Here is a 26,078-nt window from a genome sequence, read left to right as displayed (position 1 = left end):
GCATATAGACTTTTTGAATTTCCAACGCCTTGTTTTCCGTTTCTCTGAAATAGAACTGCGTCACACAGTGCACGTGAAACATTTTCAAATATTTTGTACTGGTATTTTTTTGTTTCTTAATCTCATTCATCCAGAGGAAGTCTCGAAATAAAGACGAAACGTTGATTAACACATAATACGGTGTGTTCCTTTTTATTCTCTCTCTCTCTCTCTATATATATATATATATATATATATATATATATATATATATATATATATATATACACACACACTAGCAGTTCAGCACGGCTTTGCTCCGGCACTATGTACTGTTCATAAATTTATGTTCATATGTATATATATATATATATATATATATATATATATATATATATATATATATATAGTGTGACTTAAGTTCAGTTAACCTATATCTTTAATTTCAAATGTTTTACCCAAAATAAGCGGTGGAATTTGGGAAAGTCTGCAAAGGTAAACTCTTTCAAGTTTGATTTCTTTGCAGCCAAATTTATAAAAATGTTTTCTGTATGTCTGAATACCCTTTATGTAAAATTTCAAATGTTTACGCCCAAAATAGAGACCGCAAAAGTACAATAATTTGAATTTTTACACCTTGGCAGCCGAATTGTTTGCCAAAAACCGATTACCAAGCTTGCCCTTAATCTGAATAGACCTTATATCCATGTAACCTGCTTATAAATTTGCAAGTGATAAACCCAAATTTGGCGGAGGAGGTCGCTTGAGTTTTCAAAGGTCAAATCGTTGAACTGTTACCCCTTGATCGACAAATTCTAGCCTATAACATATTAAATACATTTTTCCAAATCTCAGTATCTCTTATGTGAAATCTCGAGTCTGTGGGCTGAAAATTGACACAGCATTTTGGTAGGGAAATATACACAGATAGACACACACAATATTTCATATATATATATATATATATATATATATATATATATATATAAGTTAAATTTATTGTGTATATATATATATATATAAGTAAAATTTATGTATATATATATATGAGTAGAATTTATTATATATATATATATATATATATATATATATATATATATATATATATATATATATTACTAGCAGGGATAGTCGGTGTTGATGGAAATGAATGACTTCACACAAATTTCCACTCTCTCAGATTTTTATTGGCATCGATTGAAGTAAATCGCCAAATTTTCTATCCAATTGAATGACTGCTTTCTCTAATTGTCGACCAACCACAGTGCAAATGAGGAAAGCTTTATATCCCTCCTTACAGTAACTTACTCCACAATAAGTAATTTACTTTGCACCGAAGAGACTGTATAGATACATTTGTAAAAATATTTTTTTAAAATATGAGGTGAATTCAATAATTTGAAAGACATTAATTGTACAGGCATTTGAAAATTGAGGAAGTTATTGTTAGACATCTTATGATGTGACTGATCAATTTTTATGATTTCAGGTTTAAATAAACAGCTAGAGTAGGAATTGGACTATCGCATACTAAGGCAATATCGTCACAGCTGGTGAACTTCACAAATCCACCCTGGACGTAAGAACACTTAAGAAGAACAATATTCATTGAAATCCTGATTCTTACTTGAAAAATGTCACATACATTTATGGAATGCTACAGTTCTTTTTAACCATCTTGCATAAATGAAGCATCAGTTTGTGAATACCATAAGAATACGGATTGCAGAACAACAGAATTGATTGGTAAAGAAAAGAATTTCATGGATAAAGACCGACGTGTCTCTATAGACAATACGTGCACATTGATGTCACTGTGGGAACCGTTCACACAATTATTCATAAGGAATTGATGATGCGAAAGATTTGCGTGAAGTTAGTCCGAAATCTACTTAGAGAAGATCAAAGTATTTAAATACGATTATCATCAAGACTCTGTCTCACCCTCCCTATAGTCCAAACTTTATCCCTGTGAATTTTGGTTACTCTCTAAGCTCAGGGAAAACCTTAGAGACGGTCGTTATTAGGCAGTTGACGAAATGATAGAAGTTGTGGCGAGGGTCAGTGACACGTTCACACAAAAGGTCTGAGCATTGCAATCGGAGACATTAACTTGAAGAATATTAGATTTTAATGCGTACTACCAATAAGTACACGAAAAAAGTCTAGATATTATAAAGACACCTCGTATAATGGCTGAAACTTTAAAATTTAAAGTTAAAAAACTCTGCTTCTGTTGTATTCTAAACAGAATCATTCATTTCAGATGTGACCTTGTCAAAAGTACCTCCTGTACATTTATATGCCTGACCTTGATGCTTGTGCGGTGATAACGGCTTGAATTTAAGTTTCAAATGAAACAGTCAAGCATCTTGGTGGAATTATGCTTTTAACAGAAACATACATTTCGGACGCGTTCCTGCCACATTTAAGATCCTACTGTTTGTTTTATATGTCGGGCTTTTAGCTTGTGTAGTAATGAAACTTCTAAGATGCATATGTGTGGTTAGGCTGTGTAAGGTGTCAACTTTGGTCAATTCGCCTGTTCTTCCTTTCATCGAATTATTTCAAATATAAATTACCAATACTTTTCGAGGGCATTCCGATACGAAAACCGACCTATGAATACCACCTGTTACGTAAAGTATATTCGTGGGAAATTTTATAAAAATCTGCATGGCTGTTTTCGAGACAATAGCGAACGAACACACACCAACACACATAAAGTCAAAGTTCCGTTTATATATATATATATATATATATTATTTTTAAATGCTTCACACGGCTGTCAATTTCAAAAATTGACTTAATTATATTTTTTATGCATATGCAGGTTTTGTATTTGTTTTTTATAGTCAGAACGTTCTACATTCTTATATATTACCGAATGTTTGATAGTGATACCAACATTTACGCAGTAACCGATTATACATGCGTTTAAAAATCACTTTATATCGAGTATCTATAGGAAGTTTGCCTTTTCTTCCTTTGAAAGAAGCCGTGCAGCCAATTAGTACGAGGTTTGCACCTAGTATTTAATAGCTCTACATTTGAATCCAGAGTTCTGGTTATAATTTTGTGAAGTTCGAATACAACTTTTTAGGGCAATTCTTAAAGATTCAATTACAAGCACTATTCTGTGACATATTTTAAGAAAATATATACTTTAAATATTATCAGTTGATGTCTAACATTGACAACTGTCGAAACCGCTTTGTCTATGCTACTGGGTGTATGCGTATGCGAAACATCTAATACTATAGGAGGTTTCCAGTTAATCTTCAACGCGTCACTTTATACACACATTTCAAACAGTTTTGTAAATATCAGATTCGTTTATAAAAATAGCAGATATGTACAGCTTTCAATAAATTGGCTGTCTGGTGCAATTTTAAATGGCGATACACTGCCCCGCCCTTGTCAACAGTTCGTATCTAAGACGGAATATTACAGCACGCGTGTTGGCTTTCCTTCTTTCCAAAGGAATAAATATGGACAGAAAACTGTAATTGAATATTTAAACGAAGATAAGCGACTGTTTACTGAAACTGTCGTTATAGTCGTTTACCATCCGAATGTAGCGAGTATTTTTTTAAAGAATATCCCTGCTTTTTTTTAAGTTTTCATCAGCCTGTTACTGGATGGGGATGGGACAGCCTTGCAAATGCAAAACATTTATCCGCCAACTGAGATATTCCGACCGAAAGATATTTGTTCTGACTCTCCCTTTATGCGCAATTGTTGAATCTATCTTGCACTTGGTTTACTAGGTGTATTTTCCACGAAATTATTGAAATTCTTTTTTATGAGTTCAGTTGCTTCTTAAATGATTATATATATTTTCTTCCGGTATGGGATTCTAATATGACATCTGCAGACGCGGCACTTCATTAAAACATACCATAGCTATCAGTTGCCATTTTTATTGTGTTATTTTTTTCTTTATTTTTACACACAGTGCTCACCACTTATCAAGGCCCGGAAGCCACTCAGGGATAAGGGTTATTGCAAGTACATTACGTTAGTGTGGAGATTTGATGAAGTGTTTACTTAAGGGGGGATTAGAAATTTGTTAACGTTGGACTTGAAAACACCCAAGTTGTAGTCAGGTGGGAAGCAGGCAGACGGAACAGAGTTCTACAGGCGTGCAGTTCTTAGAAAGAAGCTTTGTTCTTTGAATCCACGTTTGTCATATACTATTCTCAAAATACACATTATCTAATATCATACATAGTTTACTAATGGAGATATAATATCTGTACGATTAAAGCTGAATGTATTTTATTAATTCTGCTAACTGACTCTCGCACTTGTATTAATTATAGATATATATCAAGTACCTGTCCAAAGTCGACACTTTATTAGTAATTTATTCCTCTTAGAACTAATCTATGTTTTTTCGAAGTGAAAATGATACTATTATTTATTTATTAGGCCTTAACATATTTAAAGTGGTGTTCAGCACCATGCAAAACTGCTAAATTGACATACACAGAAAACTTTGGACAAATGTGATAAAATAGTCCCAAAAATGGAGTGTCTTTATTAGCCCTAAAAGAGTCCCTGAGGCACATACAGGAGTTATCGCGAACTATAAACAAATTAAATTATATAGAAATCAGGTAGTTACAACTTTTCAGAAAGTTTTTAAAGCTCCAAGACAATTTTTTTAATAAGCACAAAAGTGTCCATTTAAGCCATTTTAATCCGAAAGGCATCCCTGGGGAGAAACCGGAGTTTTACCGGGACATCCGTTCTGTTACATTTTTTACTCATATCATGTTTAATGTTTGGGCAACATTTCAAAAAATTTCAGAGATTAGTGCGGACATATGAACAGACAAGAATGAATTTATCCTTTTGTTGGGGGACCAAAAAGATAAGATATTCTAGTAGAAAATATAATAAATTTGTAACTTAAAATAACGCAGCATGAAGAATATTTTTTACTTCAATTTATAACATGATATAATCAATTCTTAATGCTTAATAAGTTCTAAATTAATCATATTTTGACTAGACTATCTCATGTTTTTCCTTTCTAGTTTTTACAACTAGTCCTTTTGTTTTTCTAAGTTTATTCTCAACCATATTACTTTTCATGCTCACATTTTCCCATGTAATATAATGTGTCGGTGTTAAATATGGTATATATTTAATCATTCTGTATATATATATATTATTCATCGGACTACTGTTCTGATCTTAAGTGTGGTTTGCACAACGTTTCGGTCGATGTAATGCCCGAACTTCTTCAGGTGTATCTTGTCGAACGCGGGAATTTGGACGAAATTTCGAGCGGAACCCTTTATTTACTTCACGAGGATAGATAGAGGTCCTAAGTAATTCGCAAATGTACTACACACTGAGGATTGAACCCTAAACCTTCAGGAGAATATCACTTTTACAATTGGTTTTTCCCAGTACTCTAACCACTGCGCCACGTGTCCTCGCGGACAATTCTAGTACGAATTTTAGGAGCCTTAAACCTCATTTTTCTTTCTAGTTTTAAATGTCACCATTTATTGCTAACTATTACTATATATCAATGTATACCTATCTCTATACTTATTACTTGTATATATTAATGTTTTTTTTCCTTTTGTAATTTTTGTTGTTTTTTTTTTTACTTGTATATATTATCTATTATTTATAATTACTGTCTCCCATATCGTATTGAGTTTTATATAATGTCTACTTAGAGCACGCTAACCCCGTGAAGTAAATAAAGGGTTCCTCTTGAAATTTCGCCCAAATTCCCAAGGTCGACAGAAACATTCCCGAGTTCGACAAGATACACCTGAAGAAGGTCGGAGGTTATATCGAGCGAAACGTTGGGAAAATCACACTCAAGTTGAGAACAGTAGTCCGATGAATAATAATACATACAACCAATCTTCATCTTAAAACTTCAGAAACGTTATTCTGTATATAGTTCGCTGATTCAATGTTATACTGAATTTAAATTATTTATAAAGCTTAATATCAGGCTCTATATATCAATCGTGTATTATTCGGCCGTTATGTTTTATTGTTTGTGCAAAATTTCAAAAAATTGCAATACGTAGTTATTGAGAAAAGTGTGGAAGGACGAACGGACAAACCGACGAGGGTAAATTTGCAGGTCCACTCTCCTTTTGTCCGGGGAATAAAAAGAAATCTTTTAACGAGTTGGATCTTATATGCCGAGAGTGTCAATTTGGTTCGACGAGGTGACTATCATTTAGTCGAAGTATATGATTATGCATTGCATTACTCTAAGCTATTTCCAGTCTGGCAAGTTTTATGATAGTATCAACTGATGCTCCTAAACTGATTACCTATACTCACATGCAGGAAAAATTCTTCTAAATATCAAATTAACATGACATATGGCTTTATGTTCACAATTTGTTAGATCTAAAGAATACAGAATCTCTAATTGATATTACTATTTTTACTCTGACCTGAAGGAGTAGAACGTTCAAGTGTCTATTCATATAGGTAAACCAGAATTAATCGTTAAAAGACTATACACATATATGAAATACAGAGCATATGCAGCGGCGTCACCTGAACACTTAAGTACCTGTAAGACAGTAGATATTTACTCTGGCATGTACATATTGAATTCAAATTATTTATTAAAGCTAATATGAGGCTGCATATCAATTGTGTAGTATTCTGTAAACATGTTTAATGTTTGTGCAAAATTTTAAATAAAATTCAAGCCCCAGTTAATGAGAAAAGAGCGGACAGATGAAAGTTAACAATTTTCGTATGATTTTTTTTTTATTAATCCTATTATGCAGTATGTTGTTTTTATGCTCTCATGAATATAAGTCTCAAAATATTCGACCGATAAAACCTCTAACTATCTTCAGGAAATGTTAAACCTGAATTCACGAACCAGTAAACTATTTGAAACGGAAATCTGTATAAAATCCGGGTGGTGCTAGCTTACGTAACAAGCACGTGTGATGCGTGCAGCGATATATCTTGATCAGTGATATGTGTGAGTAACGTAGAGGCTCAATTTTCAGTTTTAATGTGATCGAGACAAATGACCTAATTAGGGCTTTTAAACTGTCATGGCTGACGAAATGGGAATATATTACCTAGTCAATAAAATAAACGTTTCCGTTTAAAATTACAACTGATTATACTGTTAATAAAAAGAGTAGTATGATATAACTGTTTCCCTGACTGAAAGTTCTGTTAAGGATTGTGTATTAAAGTTCTTAAGAAAGAGAAAAGATTTGGTGTATGATATCTTACTTATCAAATAAACATAAAATACTTAAAAATCTGTCGCATAAAACATATCGGTAAAATATACATCAACAAAGTTTGGCATACAGTAAACGTAATACACATTAACAAATCAATAACATTTTATCGTTTACAAATGCGTGTAAATCCATACAGAGGACATTTAAACTTTACTAGAACTAAGGCAAAGTACACAAAAATTTGGCAGGTTATATTGTAACAAAACACGACAAAATAGATACTGTCAGAATTAAGTTCAGGAGAAAATCAATAACTATTTTTTTTATATCTATAAGGAAATCGCGCTAGACAAATCATGAAGCCATTAAATGTAATCTACTATATAGATGATAAAAATATTATAAATAATAGATATAGAATTTAATAACAATTAATTAATATATAAGTGTATACATATATATATATATATATATATAAATAGTACACTAAAATATATAATAAGTGTAATACCAAATATAAATTATAGCTATAATGTAATTAATAATACCTATAAAAACCTAAATACCTTTGCTAATATAAATAATACAAGGATGATATAAATACCTGTAAGACACATAAAAGTATTTCATAAAAAAAGCGAATATGAAAAGAAGGTTAATTTAATGTTAATTGATTCCGACAAAAATTGTGAAACACAAAGTTCATGAACAGTGTGGACCGGAGCATAACATCACATTAGCAGATATAAGGAAGTTGCTTCAACGCTATATATATATATATATATATATATATATATATATATATATATATATATATATATATATATATATATATATGGAGAGAGAGAGAGAGAAGTTGGAGCGAAAGGCATATCTTCTTAATGAACCATCCGAGATTTTATCATTTTTGTAGTGTGAACAATATGAAAATTAACTTAGCCTTATTTTAGGATTAAAAGGAACCCAAAATAAAACCGTTGCGAAGGATTGTAACTATAGATTTAAAATCTATGGAAAGTAGTTTATAAATTTAACGAAGTATATATATATATATATATATATATATATATATATATATATATATATATATATGTATATAAACCTTAGTGAGTGTAATAATTTAGTCTTGATATGATTTTGATGAAAGTACAATAGGCAGAATGACTCCTACGAAATTGTACTTTCGAGGAATATGATAACCAGGTGGCCAGCCGCTCATCAGTAAACTGCAACACCACGTATTTTCTATTGTTTTCTCTTTTATCTGATTTGGTGGAGAGGTCCTCGTTCCTCTCATTGGCGACTGTTTAATTGGAAACGCACCGATCAATAAATATAATTTTAAAATAAAATAAAGCAAAATTCAAACAACACAAACAAGACATTCTCTAAATTACACGTACACTCTAGATGTGTGTAACACAATCGACCCACTTGAATTCTAAAGTAATCCTCCACATCTAAACTTTAGGCTGTGTTGGACAGGCGATTGACACTTTAATTACCTCGGCTCTTCCGAATGACAACTTCCCGCGCTGTATCAAATTTGCAGCTTTTAACTAATGTCGTTAACCGTCGTAAACCGTTCCCCACTGTTATAAATTCTCGCCAAATTTGCCCATAATCTAACTTTAAATTTATATATATAGCTTCATACAGTTGATTTTCGCAAAGTTAATGTCACGCGTCGCTTAACAAAACTATTTATGTCTACTTTTTATGCTTTCATGAACATCCTAGTATCAATTATTCAGCTGATAATCCCGTTTTCAGTTCAGAGTCTATTTAAGTCTGTCTCTTCTAAAATCAGAGTGGCGCCGATATAATTACCCGAAACAAACGCATTTCACTTAAACGTATTTATTATATAGTATAGCAGCTGACCTATATCAGTGTGCATTTCATTTATCACTGATCCACATTCATCCTACAATTTTGTGGGCGTTCTATCGTCTAATATAGCTACAAAAAAATCGGAATTAGAAGTCAGTTACCGCGTTAAGTGTACTCTCATAAATAACCGAGATAATAAGCGTGAAAGTTATCTACATATCGACAGTATATCCTACCACGAACGCACATGAAGATGGGAAGTCAGATACTTCTCATAACTCTATTACATAATTTCAGCTACGTAAATACTTAGCTGTTATATTTAAAACGGAATTCTGCTGGGCTTAGTCTAATCTATATCAAACGGTGTATTTTTATGAGTTAATGAAGTAACTGATATCCATTAAGATTTTCGTGGAAGGCCACGTGTCTTATTAAAATGCCGCCATTCACGTTTTTTTTTTTTATTAACGCCTAGTTCACCGCAGCTAAATCGTTCACCTGCAGCTTAATCGGTGTTTATTACATATCAAATAATTGTTGCCTGTCATTCCAACCGATTCCTCGTTATTTTGTATCACATCAGCAGTCCATGATCATTTCGAATTTTAACAGAATAGTAAGCGACACAATAACATTCAGGGTTCATTCACAAAAAAAATCATCACAGTCGCATCTAGAGTATATATGGAATCTAATAATGTCATTTCGAATAGTCCATGCCTTCGACCAGTTTCGAAAAACACCGGGCAAAGAAAGATACTTCCTGTATGGCCAGCTGTGCATGTGATTGTGAGGCTAGAGTTTCCCAATCTTTAATAAAACCTCTCCTAAATCTGACCTGTTTGAGTTTAGTGGTAATGAGAAGTCCAGGACAACTGGAAACATTGCCGAGATAAGCGGAGAGAACATAGAGCAGCTGGAGTTCCCAAATGGTCACCCATTTAACATTGACTAGGTTCAACCATGCTTAACTTTGCTGATCCGTCAGAAACCGGTATGCCCACGGGATTTAATGAATTATGTATGTCGCGTCGCGCAACAATCAAAATCAGAGGCAGTATATAGACTAATATATATATATATATATATATATATATATATATATATATATATATATATATAAAAGACTAAAACGAAAAATCACAATACTAAACTCCAAGAATCCAAAAAATAAATATCAAAATATAATGAAAGCACCCCTACCCTTATTTCAGAAGAGCTAGTCCCCCCTCCCCACACATACACATTAGTAACGACCTCACCTTTGACCACAGTCGCCTTCCTAAGGAAGCAAATTACCTCAAAATACTATAAAGCATTATACACATTCCCAAACCAACAAAAGCAAACACACACACACAAACACACACACACATACACACCTTACCCCACCCTAAAGGAAAAGAAAAAAACATTAGCACAAAGAGATAGCCAGGTCAGCGGTCTCCCTCGACAAGAGTAATAAAAGAGTAATAAAAATTGAACATGCCAATGAATAATAAACACTTACTAGCCTCCACCCCTTGGAAAAACTTCAAATGAACTACGAAAATCGCCATTTTTACATCTCCGACACATTTGAAAATGATTTCTGACGAGGACGCATCACAGAACGCCTGAAACGCGCGTAAAAACGATTTCAATGCCTTAAAAACATTATTACAATGATCCAAACATAATTCCCAATGAAAAACCAAGACACGAAATAATAAAATAATGTTAAAAAAATATACATTGTTGGTGACTACTCCCTTATTTAAATATAAATCTTTCTTTCGTTGGAATTCTTAGCCCATTTTATATAAATAAATAAATATATATATATATATATATATATATACATATGTATATATATATATATATATATATATATATATATATATATATATATATATATATACACTTCAGAACAAGGTAATGCAATAAATCTACTAGTATGAAATCCAGTGATTATCAGACTTACAAAATAGTATTGGCTGTAATATTTTATAAAGACAAGTACCGCTAAATAAAAAAGTGCTCAGTATACCAGATGGAGCAACTAAATCGGATAAATACATACTTCGAAGTGTTACCGTGTGTCGTGGAAGAATCAAGATACGCATTGGATCCTTTTACCTCGCTGCTAACAAAAACTCTCACTTCGGGATTTACCTTACAATTTGGATATGAAGTCCAATATCCTTTTCATTCTGAACCAATATATACTTTGCCTTACTCTATTATTAAAAAAAAAAACTGTTAAAACTTTTAATTGTGATTTTCTAGTGCATTTAGCATATAACGTATAAACCATTTAAATATTTGCTAATATTTTTCCTCTGCTTTGACATTTACGATATTTGATATATTGCCGTAGATGCATAAATATCGGAAACCTATAGATTAAGGAGATATATACTCATTTAAATATATTTTTCCTCTTGCACTTAATATAAATTCTAAATTTTAAATTTAACGATTTTACATCATAAATATTAAATTACTAAATTATGATATAAGAATTTTGATGATATTGATTTGTTGAACTGGGGTGAGTTTCGAATAACTCCTCGTCATTGATGTAGATGTGTAATGTTTTTAATAACATCGTTATCTGAGTTTGACACTTGCAGGCCGTTAATAATCAAGACAAACATAGATGTATAGTAAACATAGGTAGATATTAGAAGGCGTTTATTCGTCCAGGTTTTGTTTACTTAATAGAAATCCGTAGCTCTAATTTGAAATTAAAGATTAATTGAAGATACCCTCCCCTCCCATATTTACGCGTGAGTTTTTATAGTGGAGTCGACAACACATGTTTTTTTTTTATAGATTTCAATTTTTTATGGTCTACATGCGTTTGGATTTTAAGAACTAACTGTAATAAACTTATAATAAACAAAATTAATAGAATAAACAAGTAGAAAAGTGGTACATAAAACCGGTGGGAATTATATCGTTTTGAAATACGTTTCCATACGTGTAATATAAAAAAAAAAAACTAAGTACTCCAATTTACAAAATTCCCACTACTTATGTTTACTACGCTGTAATCACATTGACTAATGTATACCCTTTGACCCTTATCCTCGAGTGGCTTTCGGGCTTTGGTAAGTGGTGATTCATGTGTAAAACAAGAAATAAGTTTTATTTGTTTTGCTTAAACCAAATTTGATAGTATTTCCCTTAAAGAGCTTTTTTGTTATGAGGGACAAAAAAACTTCAACTCTCTTAGTTGTATTTCAGAACTTCACCCCTATACCAGCGTGTATTACTTTCGACAGTCCTCTACTTATACATCACTAATACATGCGCGATACTTCGTTTTATATCAAGGGAGGTAAATCCTATTAAGAATCTGTTACAAATAAAAATAAAGATTATTAGCATGTCGATCAGATCGGTAGTCGGGTATACATCGTGCCTCCATCATCAATTTTCCGCTCGGTAAATATTAAAGTGATATATAAAGAGCGGAATTCTGTTTAGGTTAGCGCAATATATTTCTCACGGCTTTATGTGTGGGAGAGGTAACTGGTATTCATTCATCTTTTCGTGGAATGCCACGTGTCTCATCTAGATGGTGTTGTTATTTGTGTGTGTTTTTTTTTATTTACGCATTGTTTACCAACACATTCATGCGCCATATATTCTACAACGCATAATCCCTTGCTCTCTGCTCTAACGAATTGATCGCCGTTCTGTATCATCTTAAGGTGTATGTTTGCAGATGGAAATAGTATTATGAAATGTATTATAACAAGCTTTCATTTGTAAATAGCGTTAACTAATGACGTTTATGCTTAGAGTTACATTCAGACCGAAACAACAAATTTGCTGCCCTTAAAAAATATAACACTAAAGCTTTGTTTTAAAACCTTTGAGAAAATCAATTCAGGTAACTTTATTATTTAGTATGGCTGGTACTTATTTAATGTAACCGCTTTCAGCTTCAATCACCACCTCGATACGGGCCCGGAACTTGGAGCATGCCTTTTTCACACACGCTGGCGGTACCTCTGCGAATACTCGCGGATGTTAGCGATCAGGCTATCGTTGGTGTTGTGCAAGGTTGTATTTGTGATTTTTTTTTACGTATGCCCAAACCTAGTAGTCCCGGGGATTCAGGTCGGTGGAGGAAGGGGCAATGAAAGAAACAGTCATAGCATTCCTACTGAAGACAAGCCTTAGCCGCTTTGGACTTGTGGGCCTGCCCAGAGTCCCGCTGCCACCCTAGGTGCTGCTAGCCGCCACTTGATTGTACCAGGTGATAACCACACTCTTTGGTACATCCAAGTACACTTTGGTTTTGAAATTCAAGCCGACATCGAAGATGTGCGGTTACATGATGTGGTCTTCATTGAAATCACACCAAAGGCCAAAAAGTGTGGGCGGAACGTCGTTGATTTTGCCATCAAGCATTAAATTGTTCGGATTTGCACTTTAAAGGTGCTGGAAATGGTCCTGTTGTCATAATGTTTATTACTAGAGAGCATGAGTTGTCCACGAAGTATCTCCGATCTCGCTCGTTGAATATTGTGTGACTTTCTCTTTTGGGTATTTTACACAACTAGCAAACTAGTAGATAGTCTTCAATAAATAAAGACAACCGGTTTTCATCAAACGGAAATAGAATAAGGTCGTCTTTTCTAGACGCATGTGTAAAATAAAACATTAATCGTCTTACGCATACCAAGTTCCATGTTTTTTTTTTTTTTTTAATTCTGGCAATTTATAAGCTACTTTTCCCGGCTAAAAAGTTAGAAAAGAACGACCCAAGAAAATAATTTGACCTGTCTCGCGCAACATTGCGACCTAACGTCTCGTATGGTTTGCAGTTTCAAAAAAATAGATGACGAAATAAATGGATATGAAAAAATAGACAGACACACAGACGGGGTTAGTTTTATAAATGAGATTGCACTTTTAATAAATGTAAGTTTATCGTTTTTTTTTTTTTTTTTGCATCATACGATTTTTTTCCTTATATTCTTTCTATTTCTTGATGCAATGTTTTTTTATGGCATTATTTAGGTTAATGTATTAGTTTAATAAAGAATGGATAAGCTGGTATTACGAGTTCTATACTCTCTGGCTTTACATCGCCTTCTCCCTAATTTATTACCTCAACATTTTCAAAAATTTTTAAACAAGCATTCTTTTAAGGTTTATATGTTTATATAGTTCTACGTTACTTTAAATAGCCAAAAATACTTACATGTCAGGGACATATGATTTCATATGTTTTTCTTGATAATTAAACATTTGAGTAAAACTGTACTTACCTACAAAAAAAAGAAAAATAGTGTTAAAAACAATACGCAAATATATATATACACTTTCTCGTATAGAATATTCATACATTGGAAAAAAACAGAACATAACCAATAGATACTAACCTTGGCTCTCTCTCTCTCTCTCTCTATATATATATATATATATATATATATATATATATAATGGTAATTAGTAAAAACCTGACGAGAGTGCTCAATACTATTTCAGAGCAAAAGTATATATATATATATATATATATATATATATATATATATATATATATATATATATGTATATATGTATGCGCGTGCGTGGGTGTGTGTGTATAATTTATATTTATTTTTGCGATACTTTTTAAATGAATTCAATTATTTAGACGTAAATGCATTTCAGCCTAAAATGCGAGTTGGGATTAATTTTCCCTTTACCACTTTAGTACCCCCAAATGGGAAGCAGTATATACATTTTTTTTTTAAATATAATTATCCACTGACACATGTTTCGTCGTCTAATACTCATCACCGTAGCTGAATCTTAGTGTAGTTCGCTCTGCGTAATTCAGACTGGAGAATATCTTCGAATTATTTTCATACATAAATACATATATACAGAAATACACATACATGCATACATACCTACATACATATGCGTGTCTGTATACTTTTTTATAGTCGGCGAACTTTAATTCGGACAACTGTCTACACTACGTTCCGATTTAGAGAATATAAGTTATTCGGAATCTAGCTGACAACTGAGCAGAATTTACAAATTGTGCAACATATATTGTAGTTTACATTTGAGAAATGTATAATTTACATGTGATAACTGAATTATTTCACGAAATGGACCTACCAACTGGCCATATCGTTTGTCAATTTTATTTTATTTTCCTTTGAGATATGTAAACTCCCACGCACACGTTAGACAATAGACTACTTGCAAGGCAGCATATGATTAGTGATAGTCGAAATACTGTCTAAATTAATACGACGTATTTGTGAACATTGAATCTCAGTAATACTCTGTATACGCACAGAACTCCGGAGTAATGAATCTGAAAGACAGAAACTTATCTTCGGAAAAAAAACGGGCATATGCATATTAAACATTTATTTCTGTAATTCATTTTAATTAAAAGTTCGTCGCTTTCATATAAACACTTGTTCTATACATATGAATACAGAAACATTTATTCATGTGTATGTATTTAGATATATATTCCATTCATTAAGTGGGTATGTATGTACCCATATATCTAAATACATACAGTGGGTATGTATGTGTGCATATGTATTCTTACAGAGACTCGTCTTTGCGTTGAAATGCATTTTTAATTACGCAACCAATCATTTCTTCGCGTTTTTGAAATGTTTCCATGTTTCAAAGAATATCCGGGCAACCGAAAGCATTTATTGATCACGAGGATATTTTAATCTGGCTGTCATCCGGTTCCTTCAAGCAAGAAAAACAAAATGGCGTCTCATGGATGGATATTTATTAATAGTAACGAGCAACGAATTAGAAGACACAAAATGAACAATTCGAAACGCAACTGAACCAAAATATAATTGGCGGCGATTAATTGATTTGTTAGTTGATGTTATTTTGCCGGTTATATTTGGAGATTTTATTTTAAGTCAGCCGAAGTGTGGTTCGCTCTGCGTAATTTCAGACTAGAGAATATCTTGGATTTTTTTTTTTTTTTTTTACTTCATATATTCTCTATTTATGCAACCGATCTATTCATATTTCTTACTAGTTGAGTCTTCTCCAAAGCCGAATGGCCCTTAATTATGTAAAATAATCTAATAAAAATACATACTACTTGCACGCCGCCCGGCGTTGCCCAGTCGTAAAATACGCATAAAATATTATATTTAAATAATGCAGAATTCTTATTTATCATAAACAGAAATACAGTTGGTATTAAACGTAACTTTATATTGCTTTAAAGAAATGTAGTAAAAAGATAAACGAAAAAAAAAACAACTTAAGCAATGCATGCGAGTATTGCTTGTTTCTATACAGTACACACCTTGTAACAAAAATAACAAATACTCGAGCTGAGATAGAAACTAAACGTTAAGGCAGTGAGTTAAGTACAATAGCTATTAAGCCAGCTTGACATCTTCTTTAAAACAGTTTTCAAACCTACTTATTCATTACATAGTGAAACTGTCATGTGAGCGATTCACGCATGTGCATTCGTTAAACAGTTGAGAATTAGATAAATGTCCGATGACAACCGCGTTAAAGTTTTTTTTTTTTTTAATTTTGACAATTTTAGCAGAAATTTATCTCGAGGAAAACCAATAAAAAATATCCATATGTCTGAATACCCTATAGACAAAATTTCAAATCTATAAAGTAAAATTTCGTTAAGTATATAGGCCAGGAGGTCTTCTCGCGCATACACATTCTCATAGATATATATAGATAAAGATATAACGTGTTTCTTATATTTCCTGAAACAATAAATGCGTTGTAATTATTTGGCTTAATTTATGCTTCTAGATAGTAAAACGCGCCCGCATATGACGGCTTTTCTTTTGGGAATTCATCAGGAGAACCCTGTATGCATAAAGAGAATATCAGGTTATCGAGAGGAAGGCACCGAAACAGTATGTTAGGCCGACTTTATATAATAGTCGAAATTAAATATTCCATAAGTAAAAACATTGAAAAAAAGACAAAAAAAAAACAAACAAATGAAGCGCGCATGGTCCTATTGAGTGGACGAGGCATAAAAATGAGTTCAGCATTTCTCCCCCACCCCATTTAGCCTCCAAAGTTCCCAGGGGACGTCAAATCCTTGGGAAAATGAACAAACTGTGCTGGTGTAGGCCTTCACATACATAAATTTGAGTTATGTACAATGTAAAAAAGAAATAAAAAATAAGCTCATAATTTTCTCTAACCCCCCCCCCCACCATTTAGCCCCCCAAAGTCCCCAAGGCCTTTACATATTTACATTTGAGTTCAGCACCATGCAAAACTGCTAAATATACATACACAGAACATTTTGGGTAAATATGGTAAAATAGTAAAAAAAAAATGGAGTGTTTTTATTAGCCTTGAGAAAACCCCTTCGGCAAACCCAAGACTTATCGCCAAGTATAGACAAAAAAATTATATAGGAATCAGTTAGTTACAAATGTCAAGACAATTTTATGAAACAGCAAGGTATCAAGATTTTTTTTTTTTAATAAGCACAAACGCGTCAATTTTAGCCATTTTAAACCGGAGGGATCCCCTAGGGAGGCAACCGAAGTTTTCCGGAAATCCGTTCTGTTATTTTTACTCATATCATGTTTAATGTTTATGCAAAATTTCCAAGGGGTAATTATTGAGAAAAGTGCGAACTAAATAAAATCCAAATGTAAAACTTCAAGAAAGTTAAAAGAATTTCCATTTGTACAAGTAAAATCAAAAGAAATCCCGTAATTGGAAGAAGATGGTCCATAATAATCCAAAGGCAGAAATTCATGGAATAATTCACAAAAATGTGTACAAGGAAAAAATAATATTAATAAAAGAAAAATAAGATGTGCTTTTCACTCTACTTTCGAGACACAACTATTTTGTACAAATGGAAATTCTTTTAACTTTCTTGAAGTTTTACATTTGGATTTTACCGTCACTGGATTTTTTATATTCCACCAGACTATCCATTCATGTGTAATCACCTTTTTCTTTACCACATTCCCTCTGCTTAACTTATTTTGATTTCAAGTAAGATCTAATGTTGTTTCATCAAATGCTTCTGCATGCAAAATCCGATCCCGCTTTTCGCTAATTCCTACACTCTGATGATAAGGAGAGTATGTCTTCGAAACTCCGCGGATTAAGGACTATCCATTTATCTAGTGTTTCCTTTTCAGATTAAATATGTTTTTAACTCATTTCAAAGTGTTTTTTGACATATTTTATTAACTGTTTGCTCATATATATATATATATATATATATATATATATATATATATATATATATATATATATATATATATATAGTATCAAGGTTTGTGCTTTTGTGCTGTGTGTAGTTTTATTGTTCTGTTTATGGGCACACGTGCGTTTCCATCGACGATCGCCAGGGAGAAAATCATGATACGGCCATAAGAAGATCAGTTAGACGCCTCGATCCACGGTACATACAACGTTTGGGGTCGGCGGTATCTCGATGTGGAAACAACTATATGATGTTATTTCAGAAGTCAAACAAAAACATTATTTTTTAATCACAAAACAACATTAACCACGATGAAAAATATCTGAATATACCATCATTTGAAATGTAAGCACTATTACGAAAATGGCCGAATTTGGAAGTAAATAAGGAAACAGGGTTGATCTACCGTGAAACAATAAAACAAACGGAATTCATTTTATAAATTATTAGCAGAATATTTAAATGAAGAATTTATTTTAAGATGCTTAATGGTTTCGATAATCTGTATTCGAATTCAGTAACATGAAGAATACTTAAACCACGACCAATATCTTCAGACACACTGATCTGGTACCAACAAACCGCTTATCAAAATCCTAACCCCAGTGTCGATAAAGCTTTATATGTTTATCCTGTTGAAATGCTTATTTGCATAAAATATCTTCAACAAATACATTTTGTTTTTACAAATAATCACCACTTAGCAACTGTTCACGCAAAATAGTGCCAACTTGGAATACAGCTTTTTCTTCGCGTTTTTTCAGAAAAATCAATCATTAAAAATAAGCAGTGAGGGGCAAATAAAGAGAAGCGAGAGTAACGGGAGGTGCCGATAACGCACCCACAATGAATTGTCCAGATGTGGAGATGATGCGTGGCATTAGTCATTTCTGGTTGCAAATTCTTACACGTGTCTATCCCACGTTTAAGTAAAAATATCTGTGTCACCACAATGCCACCTTCACTCCTGTGGTTTACCTACACAGGATGAACCCAAATTTAAAAAAAAAATATTTAGACTGATTAAAAATTTAAATATTTGCGAGATATACACGAAGAGTATATATTAAGGTATATATGACGCAGTCTCGTTATGTTGTTTTCAACAGACTGGTAGTTATGGAAAGAATCCCTCTAGTAGTAATTCGGTTTTACTACAGCCACATTAAAGGGGAGTATATATTATCTACTATGCACTACTATGCACAGTTTTTGGCATTGAATTTTTGACAGGAAAAATAAAACTCAAGACAAAAGTCTAGACGGGCAGCTTAGATAAAATAACGACAACGTAGAGAACAACTAACAGCTTTTCTTTTTTATTAGATACTAGCTGAGGTGCCCGGCGTTGCCTGGGTGTTTAGCTGGTGTAGCAAGTACCCCGGGGGGGGTCGAACAACGGTAGCAGAGGTGACGGGTGTGTTTCTGTAGGTTGTATAGTTAAGGAACCCTGAAAAAAAAAGTGGTAGTAGGCCGGCAGGATCAAACCCATAATGCGAAGGAGAAAAAAAGCTATACCCCCCCCAAAAAAAAACAAACATGTGACGTCTTAGTCGATGTCTCCATGGTCCGACCGAAAGTAAAGAGTAATTTAATTAACCGAAGTCAATTGAAAGGTGACGATGACTTGCTAAAATGTCGGCGAAAAAAATCGACCCCCTCCTTGTACAAAACAGCCGCGTTAAGGGTGAAGGAATTAATATTTTAGGCCAATCTTTCGATATTTGTCGTCCAAGACGTCGAGCTTCAAAACTATACCGATCTCGTTAGGATCCGTCGAGTTTGTCGAAAGTTTTAGCGATACATACATACATACATACAGACAGACAGACAGGTGAGATTTATATAATAGACTAGCAGGGCTACCCGGCGTTGCTCGGGACCGTATAAACAATGAAAAAACAAAAGCAGATATTGAACATATGTTTTATTCTTAGGGGAGAGGAATCTTTCATCTCAAGTTTTAGCGTTACAAACAAACATTTGTCTTTTATATATAGAGATAATGACAGGTTTTTTGGGGGCCCCCTCGAAGATAACTGATCAGTTGACCAACTTCTAGTGGTCCGTTTGACGTGAAATTTCGATATTTGTCATCCGGGTGATGGGGCTTTGATATGATACCAAATGTGTCAAATTTGGTTCCGTCTTTCAAAAGTTTTAGCGTTACAAACAAACATACATACATACATACACACAGACGTTTGGCTTTTATATATATAGATGGAGAGAAGCGAGAACATCAGATTTCACATCGAATTTGTATGCTGTTCAATGAGGAATGCATTCTCTAAGCAGAAACTACACGAATGTTCTCTATTTTAGAACGAATCTGTCTATTGGGACGTAAAAACATGTCTTTTTCTATACGTGATTGCACTTTGCTATGTTTTTCATAATAAATTTTGATTTGAGATTTCATTGTTTGTTTCTTAATAGCAGGCGTGTAAACTATTGCCATAAATGAAGTATTCTTTATAAACTTACATTATAACTGATATGCTACTGGGGGTTGTAAGTTCAATAATCCGTCTTCACGACACTCAAAATCTTATTTTCAATTGCTTCGGACTTGGCTTAGTCAAGGCTTACGGAACGGGAACATGTCACTCCTCTTGATATAATACAGAGTTCCGTGTTTAATTCTTTTTAGATTCCTGAGTCCGATAGAAATATTCCCGAGTTCGGCAACATATAACTGGAAAAGGTCTGAGATTATATCTAGCAAAACGTTACTTTGTTTTTAATGTAGGAGTCGTCTCCGTGAACTACTTTCGCTTTTCTCGTTCACATGACCCTATTCCGAATTTTTTAGAACGGACCGATATCAGGGTATTTTTTCCACCAAAACGATCATAAAAGATTTTTTTAAATATCATTAAGATATTTAAAACTGAAAAAAATCTTACACACAAATTAAATAAAAAACATTCTAATTTCGAAGTATTTAATCAACTAAAAATTCCATTTTTAACTGTATTGCACAATTTAAATTTATACTAGTAAATTACCTAATAATTTACTTAAGAAAATATTGTACAATCTGAATTTAACTTGAAAATACTAATAAAATAACTATTTAGATTTTGTAATAAAATAAAAAATATGGTATTTTTACTTTGTTGAAAAATAAGAGGAATTGTTTTGTTTTAGTTTAATTTTTTTTTCATTGTCCAATAATCTATATCAGTTTTAAATGGTAAAATTTAAACACATGTTAATTGCCGTTTTGATAATAAAAAACACAACTGATATAGGGCCACTGCTACGGATTTGGAGTAAAAGCATTTGAGGGAGAAAAAGTAAATGTTCTTGGAGACACCTCCTACAGAAGAACTCTTGCGTTTATAAAAACTAAAGACGTGAAAAATATTTCGAAAGAATATAACTACTTCATTTAATCGCATAAATTAAATATACGAAATTATAAATTTATGCGTTAAATTTAAGTATTTACTTCAACACTGTAGCTTAATCGCCATATATATTTATAACTTTGTATATATATGTGTGTGGGTATATATGTATACATGTGTGTATATATGTATATGTATATATATGCATATATGTGTGTGTATGTGTATATATATGTGTGTGTGTATCTATATATATATATATGTGTGTGTGTATCTATATATATATATGTGTGTGTGTGTATCTATCTCTCTCTCTCTCTCTCTCTCTCTCTCTCTCTATATATATATATATATATATATATATATATATATATATATATATATATATATATATATGGTTAGGTGTCAGTATTAGGCATTTAGAACTGTTTTAAACCTTCGCCGCACCTTTTAAATTATATTGTAAAAAAAGAAATCAATTTTCAAGTAAAACAAAAGTTATGAATTTTCGGGTATTCAATTCGTAAAAATGTCTAAGGAGATGAGCGACGCTTTTAATAACTAGTTTCTATATTAATACCGTCCCTTAAGCGAGTGCTGTCGCGAAAAGAGAAGTAACTCCTGAAACATATAGAATGAAACAGAGATAAGCAGAGGTATTTCTTTGAAAGAAGACGAGTGTCGTTTAATGTGATGACAAAAAAATTAGGTTGAATTACACCAAGAACAAATGAATTCATTGGAAACTTGGGGAAATCATGGATTATAGAGAAACTCTAACATGACATGTAATAGGGTTTAGCGTAAACATGGAAAAGTAAAAACAAGATATTCTAGCAAAAATATAATAACTTTATAACTTAAAATATTGCAGAATTAAGTTGTTTTTTATTCAATTTCTAACATTATATAATCAATTCTTAATGCTGCAATATTTTAAGTTCTAAATTTATTCTATTTTTACTACAGTATATTGTGTTTTTGTTTTCTAGTTTTTACAACTAGTCCTTTTGTTTTTCTAAGTTTATTCTCAACCATATTACTTTTCATGCTCGCATTTTCCTATGTAATATAATGTGTCGGTGTTAACTATGGTATATATTTAATCATTCTGTATATATATATTATTCATCGGACCACTGTTCTGATCTTAAGTGTGATTTTCACAACGTTTCGGTCGATGTAACGCCCAACCTTCTTCAGGTGTATCTTGTCGAACTCGGGAATGTGTCTGTCGAACTCGGGAATTTATTACATTTTTATTAGAATATCTGGTGATTTTCTTTTCCAGTTTTAACAACTAATCCTTTAATTTTCTCTTTTTAAGCTTGACCATATTACTTGTCATGCTCTCGTCTTTCTATAATACACACGCATTATATATATATATATATATATATATATATATATATATATATACAAACACACATTAAAAATGCTTTTTTTTCGTATTATTGCTGGCTCTATATGATAATCACCACCTGCTCCTTAATATTTTACAAGCACCACAATACATAAATACACAAAATTATTGACACATGTACGTGTTTCTGTAAATTGCATGTCAGGCGTGTAACTATAAAGTTCACTGAGTTTGCAGTTGATTTGCAACAGAGATAAACAATTAAGGCAGCACAAAATAAAATAAACAGAAAAAAAAACAATTTTAGCATTATCTAGACGCTCACTAAGTTTCAACTCAGAATTGTCTTCTCAATAAAGTTTCAATTCATTCGAGAGTTGAGATTGTAAACGAGATTTGCCGATAAGGATGCGAGAATGTAGAAAGAATGCTAGTACTGTCTGAAGAATTATCTGTTTAGTTCTGACTCACGACGCGCAAGATAAAAACGCACGCAGCTTTAGTAAGCCGAACGATGCTATAACAAGTGGCTTGTTTGTTTGAATTTGTTTTACGTTACAAAGAGGGTTTTTTTGATTTTTTTTTTACTTATTGACTTAATTTAAAATGACGCAAAAACGATATGAATACATGACATAATATGTTATCTTCAGATGCATATAAGTACGTACACGCACACGGACGTATGCATTTATGTACGTGTGGTACATCTTCATTCAGAATAGTAAACGATCTACAGCACAGACATATGTATGTATGTGTGTTGTGTATCGTATAATGTAAGGAAGAAAAATACAACACGATATTAAAAAAAAGTAAACGTAATTAAACAATCATTTTCGTATATTACCAGAAGTCAAATACTAACGACTTTAATACGTTCCCGAAGTTGTGTATAAAATTTTAAACTTCTAAAACGGTGGTACACTAGTTAAAGTAGTAAATGTTTGAATTCCTGAAGCATACACAAATAGTCATGGTTTAAGTTGGTTTTCCTATATAGTGCATATACACATACATGGTGACTCCCCCCCCAAAAAAAAGGGCATTCAATTGTTTTTTTCTGAGCATTTTACACTCAACGGAGAAAAAAAAAGGCCAAAGATCGTAGTGTTTTAATGTGATGTTTTGAATATAATAAACTAGTTATGACCAAATTTTCATTTCATTCGGGAAAAAACACTAAGAAACGGGGCCTAATTAGAGTTGGGGCCCTTCCTTTTGGGGCAGCCTGTATATATATTTATAAAATATATTTTAGTCATCGACATACAGACCTGTTTCGTTGTATCACAACTCATCAGTGCCGCTAGACTAACACCTCTCCCAAGCCGAGGATCGAACCTAGAACCGTCGTGATGACAGTCGGCAGTCCTACCCCCATGACTACGGAATCGGTGGCCGAAATTAACCTATCCGAACGATTATTTAAATAAACATTCGTCCGCTACTCGTAGAGGGCTCAAACGTTTGTTTGTAAACAAATCGCGAGCTTCGCATTATTTCAGCTAAATTAAGCAGCGAGTAAGATAATTTACAAGAGTGCTCTACCAAAGAGGGGAGCTTTATAAAATATATTTTAGTCATCGACATACAGACCTGTTTCGTTGTATCACAACTCATCAGTGCCGCTAGACTAACACCTCTCCCAAGCCGAGGATCGAACCTAGAACCGTCGTGATGACAGTCGGCAGTCCTACCCCCATGACTACGGAATCGGTGGCCGAAATTAACCTATCCGAACGATTATTTAAATAAACATTCGTCCGCTACTCGTAGAGGGCTCAAACGTTTGTTTGTAAACAAATCGCGAGCTTCGCATTATTTCAGCTAAATTAAGCAGCGAGTAAGATAATTTACAAGAGTGCTCTACCAAAGAGGGGAGCTTTATAAAATATATTTTAGTCATCGACATACAGACCTGTTTCGTTGTATCACAACTCATCAGTGCCGCTAGACTAACACCTCTCCCAAGCCGAGGATCGAACCTAGAACCGTCGTGATGACAGTCGGCAGTCCTACCCCCATGACTACGGAATCGGTGGCCGAAATTAACCTATCCGAACGATTATTTAAATAAACATTCGTCCGCTACTCGTAGAGGGCTCAAACGTTTGTTTGTAAACAAATCGCGAGCTTCGCATTATTTCAGCTAAATTAAGCAGCGAGTAAGATAATTTACAAGAGTGCTCTACCAAAGAGGGGAGCTTTATAAAATATATTTTAGTCATCGACATACAGACCTGTTTCGTTGTATCACAACTCATCAGTGCCGCTAGACTAACACCTCTCCCAAGCCGAGGATCGAACCTAGAACCGTCGTGATGACAGTCGGCAGTCCTACCCCCATGACTACGGAATCGGTGGCTGAAATTAACCTATCCGAACGATTATTTAAATAAACATTCGTCCGCTACTCGTAGAGGGCTCAAACGTTTGTTTGTAAACAAATCGCGAGCTTCGCATTATTTCAGCTAAATTAAGCAGCGAGTAAGATAATTTACAAGAGTGCTCTACCAAAGAGGGGAGCTTTATAAAATATATTTTAGTCATCGACATACAGACGTGTTTCGTTGTATCACAACTCATCAGTGCCGCTAGACTAACACCTCTCCCAAGCCGAGGATCGAACCTAGAACCGTCGTGATGACAGTCGGCAGTCCTACCCCCATGACTACGGAATCGGTGGCCGAAATTAACCTATCCGAACGATTATTTAAATAAACATTCGTCCGCTACTCGTAGAGGGCTCAAACGTTTGTTTGTAAACAAATCGCGAGCTTCGCATTATTTCAGCTAAATTAAGCAGCGAGTAAGATAATTTACAAGAGTGCTCTACCAAAGAGGGGAGCTTTATAAAATATATTTTAGTCATCGACATTAGCATGGGTGCCCGGCGTTAACCGGGTATTTGGTGGTGTATGTTGAGCAAAAAAAAAGCGGTCAATTTTTTAAACATTATGCCCCCTTAGAATTTATTGTTTTGGGCTCAAATCAAGTTATTAAGTTAAATCCATGTCGAAGGAACTTATATCTAAAATTATAAGTGTGTAGGCCCAAAATTGTTGCAGGAGTTTGGTAGAGTTCTCAAAGGTAAAATTGTTGAACTTTGACCCTCTAAT

The 26,078-nt window shown here is 33.2% G+C and overlaps 1 protein-coding gene across 6 annotated transcripts in view; it reads right to left on the bottom strand.

Moving 5' to 3' along the window:
- Nucleotides 1-26,078, bottom strand: part of LOC145241553 (uncharacterized) — an 811,530-nt gene that overhangs the window by 300,580 nt on the left and 484,872 nt on the right. The window contains exon 3 of one of the 6 annotated variants that reach the window (XM_080104619.1): nucleotides 13,952-14,296. The exons of the other annotated variants lie outside the window; for them this stretch is intronic. Coding sequence (XP_079960745.1) covers nucleotides 14,226-14,296 — 71 coding nt within the window. The 3' untranslated portion in view covers nucleotides 13,952-14,225. Of the gene's footprint in view, nucleotides 1-13,951; nucleotides 14,297-26,078 lie in introns of those variants that run through there. 6 annotated transcript variants of the gene reach the window in all.

Source organism: Euprymna scolopes, chromosome 20 (assembly GCF_053919585.1).
Source record: "Euprymna scolopes isolate OS-2025 chromosome 20, ASM5391958v1, whole genome shotgun sequence".
NCBI lineage: Eukaryota > Metazoa > Mollusca > Cephalopoda > Sepiida > Sepiolidae > Euprymna > Euprymna scolopes.
Note: the sequence above shows the minus strand (reverse complement) of the source record. Positions and strands in the feature narration are given on the sequence as shown.